The sequence below is a fragment of the Otolemur garnettii genome, unplaced genomic scaffold (assembly GCF_000181295.1).
Source record: "Otolemur garnettii isolate 467f Iridium unplaced genomic scaffold, OtoGar3 scaffold00217, whole genome shotgun sequence".
Taxonomy (NCBI): Eukaryota; Metazoa; Chordata; class Mammalia; order Primates; family Galagidae; genus Otolemur; species Otolemur garnettii.
This window is the reverse complement of record NW_003852612.1, coordinates 2,271,871-2,279,471: the sequence shown is the minus strand read 5'-3', so window position 1 is coordinate 2,279,471 and position 7,601 is coordinate 2,271,871. Positions and strand designations below refer to the sequence as shown.

Sequence of the window (7,601 nt, the reverse complement as noted above, 5' to 3'; positions counted from 1 at the left end):
CCAAGTAGCTGGGACTATAGGTGCCCACCACAACGCCTGGCTATTTTTTCGGTTGTAGTTGTCATTGTTGTTTGGTGGGTCTGGGCTGGATTCAATCCCACCAGCTCTGGTATATGTTGCTAGCGCTCTAGCTGCTTGAGCTACAGGTGCTGAGCCAACAAATAATTTTTTAGAGTCTCATATGTCCTAGGGACTCTGCTATAGACTTGAGATACAGGGATGTCTTTAGGATACAGCAGTGGCCACAGAAATACAAACACATACATAATTACTTCCTAGGGTAAAAAATAAGGTATGGGCAGGTATAGTGGTGGTTAGCGTGTTGAAGAAACATGGTCAGCTTTACCTTTGGGTCATGAAGGAGTACTGGATAAGGTGGTCAGTGATGTTTAAAACTTAAAGGAAAGGCAAGTGTTTGCCAAGCACAAGCTGGGGAAAGGGCATTGTAGACACATGTGCAAAGGCATAGAGTCATAGAAAAACATGCTGTGTGCTTAGGTAACCAAAAGGGGGTTAATTATTGCTATGACATTGTGGGGTTGTGGTTGGATAAGTGTCTTTTTTGTATCATGAGTTGTTTTTAGTTCTTTCTGTTCTCTTGTAGTTTGCATAGTAAAGAAAACAACAATACGAGAATAGAATCCATGATGAGTTCTGTACAAAAAGATAACTTTTACCAACATAATGTAGAAAAACTAGAAAATGTTTCTCAACTAAGTCTTGATAAATCACCTATTGAAAAAAGTACACAGTATTTGAACCAGCATCAGACTGCAGCTGTGTCTAAGTGGCAAACTGAAGGGAAACATACAGAGCAGCTTTTGGAAAGTGAACCTCCAGCAGTAACTCTGGTACCAGAGCAGTTCAGCAATGCTAACATTGATCAGTCACTCCAAAATGCTGATGACAGTGACACAGATAGTGAAGACAACAGAGATAACCAACAGTTTCTGACACCTGTAAAGCTTGCAAATGCAAAGCAGACTACAGAAGATGACGAGGCCAGAGAAGCCCGAAGCCACCGAAAATGCAGTGAGTCTTGCCATTCTATGGAAGACTGTGCAAACTGTCAGCAGGAAGAGATAGATGTGGTCCCAGAGAGTCCATTGTCGGATGTGGGCTCTGAGGATGTTGGTACTGGACTGAAAAGTGACAGCAAATTGAGTAGACAAGAAAGTAGTCTAGGAAATTCTCCTCCATTTGAGAAGGAAAGTGAACCTGAGTCACCAATGGATGTAGATAATTCCAAAAATAGTTGTCAAGACTCAGAAGCAGATGAGGAGACAAGTCCAGTTTTTGATGAACAAGAAGATGGTAGTTCTCCCCAAACAACGAATAAACCTTCGAAGTTCCAAGCAAGAGAAGCGGAAACTGAATTTAGGAAACGTTACTCTACTAAAGGAGGTGAAATTAGATTACATTTCCAATTTGAAGGAGAAGAAGCTCGTACTGCAATGACTGATTTAAATGCTAAACTACCTGGAAGTACTTCCAGCCTAAATGTAGAATGCAGAAATTCCAAGCAGCATGGAAAAAAGGATTCTAAAATCACAGATCATTTCATGAGAATGACTAAAGCAGAGGACAGAAGGTAATTTTTTTCATCAGTTGTACCTCTTCAATATTGTAATATGGTTTACAATTATATAGAAGAGTTTATGATTTATAGCAAAGCAAAGAAATGGTTGTGTTTCTCGTTAACTATGCTGAATATAAACCTAAACTCCAAAATGTGAATTTTAAAGAGGCCAGAAACAGAAAACAAAAACTAAAGTTAATAGGGGCAATCACATTTTTAGTTTTATGAAGTAACTTCTAGAACTTAAGGGAATTATAACATGAAAATATTAGGTTGATAGTAGCTACTGTTTATTTGCTAGACATTTTTCTAGGCCATTATATATTATACTTTTTCTGATCTGCAGACTGACAGGTGACATTGTACTCTGTTTATAAATGAGAAAACTGAGACTAGGGTTAGAGAATTTGCTGAAATCATTTACCTTCTAGGTGTTAATATTTGGATTTAAGTCCATGCATATCTTTCTGCTGTTATCCCATATGGAATCTTAAGGCCCACTCAGTAATTTCTGTGATCTTAGTTTTCTAGCATGTGATAGTGAATTTACTTCATTGAATGTTACTGTTAAGAGACCTGAGAAATAGCAGGTACTGTGAACCATTACTCATTTCTGTCTTTAGAATGGGATTTACATGTGTTTGGAAATTTCTTTTATAGACTATTTGAAAATAAGCTCTGGGGTTTTAATATAAGCTTTATATATTTTTCTTTTGATTATAAAAATAAAACAAATTAAAATAAAAGAGCAAGCATGGTACACTAAACAATAATGTTCTGGGTAAGTTTTGTAGTTGTATATTCAAGGAAATCAAACAGTAAAGAACTTGTGACTGAATACATTTGTCTTGACCTTAGAAAAGAACAATGTGAAATCAAACATCAAAGAACAGAAAGGAAGATCCCTAAATACACTCCGCCTCACCTTTCTCCAGATAAGAAGTGGCTTGGAACGCCTATTGAGGAGATGAGAAGAATGCCTTGGTGTGGGATTCGGCTGCCTCTCTTGAGGCCATCTGCCAATCACACAGTAACTATTCGGGTTGGTATCACCTCTTATCTATGAAAAGAGAAGACTAGATGTCCTCGTTTATTGTGATATGATTAATATGAACATATTAATAGAAAGTTCTGTTTTGTGCATGTATAAAATACTGAGAAGTCTACAGAATGAAGAAATGTAATGACAGCATACTCAAAGAATACTGAACATACAGCAAGGCAAATCATTATCAACTGATGATAAAATTGAATTTTTCAGCATTTTTAAGAAAGCTCGGCTCAGCACCTGTAGCTCAGCAGCTATGGCGCCAGCCACATATCCCGAAGCTGGTGGGTTGAAACCCAAGTCTAGGCCTACCAAACAACAATGACAACTACAGCCAAAAAATAGCCAAGTGTTGTGGTAGGCACCTATAGTCCCAGCTACTTGGGAGGCTGATGCAAGAGAATCACTTAAGCCCAAGAGTTGGAGGTTGCTGTGAGCTATGATGTGGCACTCTACTGAAGGCGACATAATGAGACTCTGTCTCAAAAAAAAGAAAAAGAAAACTCATTGGATTCTTTGTTTTTTTAATTCAGCTGACAATATTTGTACAGTATTCACTGCATGTTAGGTATTGGGTTAGACCCTAAAGTTCAAATTTATGTATGGTTCAGTGCCCTTAAATCATTCTCCAGTATTAACCTCTTCTCTGAGCTTTAGATTCTAGAAGACACATACATCACAGGTATCTCAAACTCAACATGTCTAAGACCAACCTAATTTTCTTTTATTGTAGTAAAACGTATGTAACACAAAATTTATTCTTTTAATTTTTAAGTGTATAATTCAGTGACATTAAATGCATTCACCATGTTGTGCAACTATCACTATTACTTCCACAACTTTTTCGTCTTCCCAAACAGAAACCCTGTCTCTAGTAATAATTTGTTCCCTACTTCCCCTAGTTCCTGGACCTCTTTTATATGTTCTGAGGGTTCTTGCTTTTATTTATTTATTTATTTTTTGTTTGTTTGGCGGGCCTGGGCTGTGTTTGAACCCACCAGCCCCAGTGCATGTGACTAGCACCCTAACCACTGAGCTCCGGGCGCCCAGTGAGTATTTGCTTTTAAAAAACAACTTAATGAGGAATATAAAATTCACCCATTTTAAGAACTCAATTGATGATGATTTATTGAGCAACAACTACTATAATTCAGTTTTAGAAGATTTCTGTCACTCATTGGATGGTATTAAATATTCATTTATTTATTAGTTATATAGATTTCAACAGGTACTACTTTAAAAAATGAAATGATCCCTTTTATTATATACCTTAGTCTAGCTATAATTAAATATTTTGAAATTCAGAGTCCTTTACCATGTTTATAGGTGGGAGTGATATTGAGCAGGGCTGGGCACCCAAATCTCAGTGGTTAGGGTGCCAGCCACGTGCTCTAGGGCTGGTGGGTTTGAACCCAGCCTGGGCCTGCTACACAAAAAAAACAGCCAGCTGTTGTGGGGGGTGCCTGTCGTCCCAGCTACTAAGGAGGCTGAGGCAAGAGAATTGCTTGAGCCCAAAAGTTTGAGGTTGCATGAGCTATGATGCCACAGCACTCTATTGAGGGTGATAAAGTGAGATTCTGTCTCAATTACATATACATATATATATATAAAATACACAATATATGTATACGCTATATATTATATATATTTCTTTATATGTTTTGTAAAATTGCCTCATTGTCACTAATTGATGTTAGAGAAAGTGAGAATTATTGTAAAAATTATATTTATAAAAATAGCTTTTATTTGACAGATATAATGATTTTATGTCATATTTCTTAGGGGAAGAAAGATTTCTGCTATTTTAAAAAGTTTGAAAATCACAGGGATAGGGTAATAATTGTAAGAATAAAAAAGAAAACAGATAGTTGCATTTTTCGGATGTAAAGTTCATAGTACATGGTGCATTATTTGACGTAAAATTCTAGTACATAGTGAATTCTTAAATATGGATGATAAGCAAAAAGGAGTTGTTGGTAATACATGTAAAATTAAGTTACTTTATGACTGAGAAGATATTAATGGTTAGAAGTTGGAGAAAAGATTGATTGAGAGAATTAAATGGTATTTTAATTTTTATTCCTCCCTCTCTCTCTCACCCTTTATAAAGAAAACCCAAAGCATAAACAGTCCTTAGTTATAATTCTAAGACGCTAGGTATTAATAGCTGCAGAATTTGAAGTAGTAAAATGAGGCTAACATTGAGCTTCAGTAATGTTAGGCAGCCTGAAATTAAGTGGACAAGACACTCAGTGCTTATCAATAAATGTGCAAGCGTGTGCACACGCACACACAGCACATTCTCATAAAGATGTTCTCTTTTGTGTGAAGCTTATCAGATACCTGTTCTGTTTCCTCAGATGACATGGACCATATTTTATAAAATCACCTTTAGAACATTCTTAGGAGGGAGAAAATGCTTTAGCAAAATTGATGATTCAGTCACATTGGACGTCAGACTTTTCTTTTTTCCTTGGAATATTCTTATCCTTTGGCTTCTGTGTCTTTATATATTGCTGGTTTTCTTCCTACCTCCTTTGCCAGTTCTCATGTTACTTTTAAACTTCTATATGTGACCAGGAAGTGTTGGTGGAATTCCTCAAAGCTTTTTCAAAAAGAAAAAAAAAAGGGAGAGACATTATATACATAGGCATATAGGTACAAAAGTGAATTTGCTGTTTAAGAAATTTTAAGTTTGCTGGCTTGTCTAGATATATATTGTTTGGGTAAGAAAGTACATAAAAACAGTGATATTTGTCTCATAGTATAGGCATTGTAGGAGTAAAAGCCTGAGAACACTTTAAACACCGTTTTTCCTTTTCTTTCTTTTCTTTGAGACAGAGTCTCACTAGGTCACCCTCAGTAGAGTGTTATGGTATCACAGCTCACAACAACCTCCAACTCTTGGGCTTAAGCAATTCTCTTGCCTCAGCCTCCCAAATAGTTGGGACTATAGATACCTGCCACAATGCCCCGGCTATTTTTTGGTTGTAGTTGTTATTGTTGTTTGGCAGGCCCAGGCTAGGTTTGAACCCACCAGCCCCGGTGTACGTAGCTGGTGCCCTAGCTGCTGAGCTATAGGCGCTGAGCCTAGAACAGTGTTTTTCAACCTTTTTTTATCTCATAGCACACTCGAACCTATAGTTAAACTTCTGCGACACACTTAAATTATGTTGATGCAAAAAATTAAAAAGAGAATGTACTTACTGTGCTTTGAACTTCTTTCAAAGATAATTTAATTAATGGTCTTTAAAATTTATCAGGGCATACCTAAGATTCTCTCATGTCACACGAGTGTGCTACTGCACACCAGTTGAAAATCACTACTTTAGAATGATAATGTTATTTCAAAGTGAGGATAAAGGTTTTATTGGGGCTGAATGTATCTGGGAGCAGTTGTATTTAGGGCAAAGGATAAGAGACTTGGCAGAAATTCAGGCAAGAAATGTTGAGACCCTGCCCTGTGTCCTAGATGGGCTGGAGATGGAAAACATAGGATATAGTGACTAGTAAATTGGTAATTGGAAGTTAGGGTAAGAATAGCTGAAGACAACTGTTGAAATTTCTTGGAACTGTTTTCTATTTTATAGCATCTTCTTTGGTTACTTTCTTTGGGTTAGTTTTTAGAAGATACACTTGGGTTTTTATGCACTTAAGAGTTTTCATGTTTATCCTCTATTTCAGGTAGATCTTTTGCGAGCAGGAGAAGTTCCGAAACCTTTCCCAACACATTATAAAGATTTGTGGGATAACAAGCATGTTAAAATGCCTTGTTCAGAACAAAATTTGTACCCTGTGGAAGATGAGGTAAGAATAAAACTGAGGTTCAGGGTGGTGCCTGTGGCTCAGTTGGTAGGGCGCCGGCCCCATATACCAAGGGTGGTGGGTTAGAACCCCGCCCCAGCCAAACTGCAACAAAAAAAATAGCCGGGCATTGTGGTGGGTGCCAGTAGTCCCAGCTATTTGGGAGGCTGAAGCAAGAGAATTGCCTAAGCCCAGGAGTTGGAGGTTGATATGAGCTGTGACGCCACGTCACTCTACCGAGGGCGATAAGGAAGTCTCTGTCTCTAAAAAAAAAAAAAAAAAAAAAACACCCCCAAGATTCTTTTAGTCTCTGACTGATGGTTGAGTACTTGTTTTTTTCTAATTCTATGATGCAAAATAACTTAGAATAGTTTCCTACTATATTTTTCTTTTTCCTTAAAGAATGGTGAACGAACTGCAGGGAGCCGGTGGGAGCTCATTCAAACATCACTTCTCAACAAATTCACTCGACCTCAAAACCTGAAGGTATGTTCTTTTTGCTATTCTTATCTCTTAACTTGTAGCTCTTAGAGATGGTCTCTGTCTCCTCCCTCAAAGATATTTTCTAATCTTAAAAGACTTAGGTAACAGCATTCTTCACTTGAAGAGTGCTTGCTTTTTGGCATTGAGGGATGCTCCTTAAAGAAGTTTTTGGCTTCCATTCTTCTAGGAAGTGGTTAAAAGAATTGAGAAGTTGTATTTACATTTGACTTGCCTGGAGCCACACACAATAATTTGGAGAACCCAGAATTAAGACCTCAGTTTCTCAACTCCCATCAAATTTCCTTCAGTCCAAGCTTCTCTTATATTTTGTTGTTTTAAAATTATCATGTTTCTGAAATGTCTTTAATAGTAAATCAGGAAAGAATTACGATTTCAGTAATATTTGCCCAAAGGGAAGCTGAGTTTGCTAATGATTAAAGTATACATTAAGCATTTTGTTTTTTATTGCTCTGAGCATAGCTTCTAACAGTTTATTAATTAATTTATTAATCTTATGTTTTGGTAATAATCTATTTTTTCATTTTTTTATATTTTATGTAAGACTATAAGGGTAACCATTAGATTGTTTTTCTTTTTTTGGGGGGGGGGGCAGAGTCTTAGTATGTTGCCCTCACTAGAGTACAGTGGTGTCACAGCTCACAGCAACCTCAAACTCTTGGACTTAAG

General features: G+C 37.0%; 1 protein-coding gene across 1 annotated transcript in view; it reads left to right on the top strand.

Moving 5' to 3' along the window:
- PARG (poly(ADP-ribose) glycohydrolase) overlaps positions 1–7,601 on the top strand; it is a 139,440-nt gene that overhangs the window by 7,462 nt on the left and 124,377 nt on the right. Inside the window, exons 4-7 of the mRNA XM_003801665.3 lie at positions 605–1,591; positions 2,438–2,621; positions 6,312–6,434; positions 6,834–6,917. Coding sequence (XP_003801713.1) covers positions 605–1,591; positions 2,438–2,621; positions 6,312–6,434; positions 6,834–6,917 — 1,378 coding nt within the window. The remainder of the gene's footprint in view (positions 1–604; positions 1,592–2,437; positions 2,622–6,311; positions 6,435–6,833; positions 6,918–7,601) is intronic.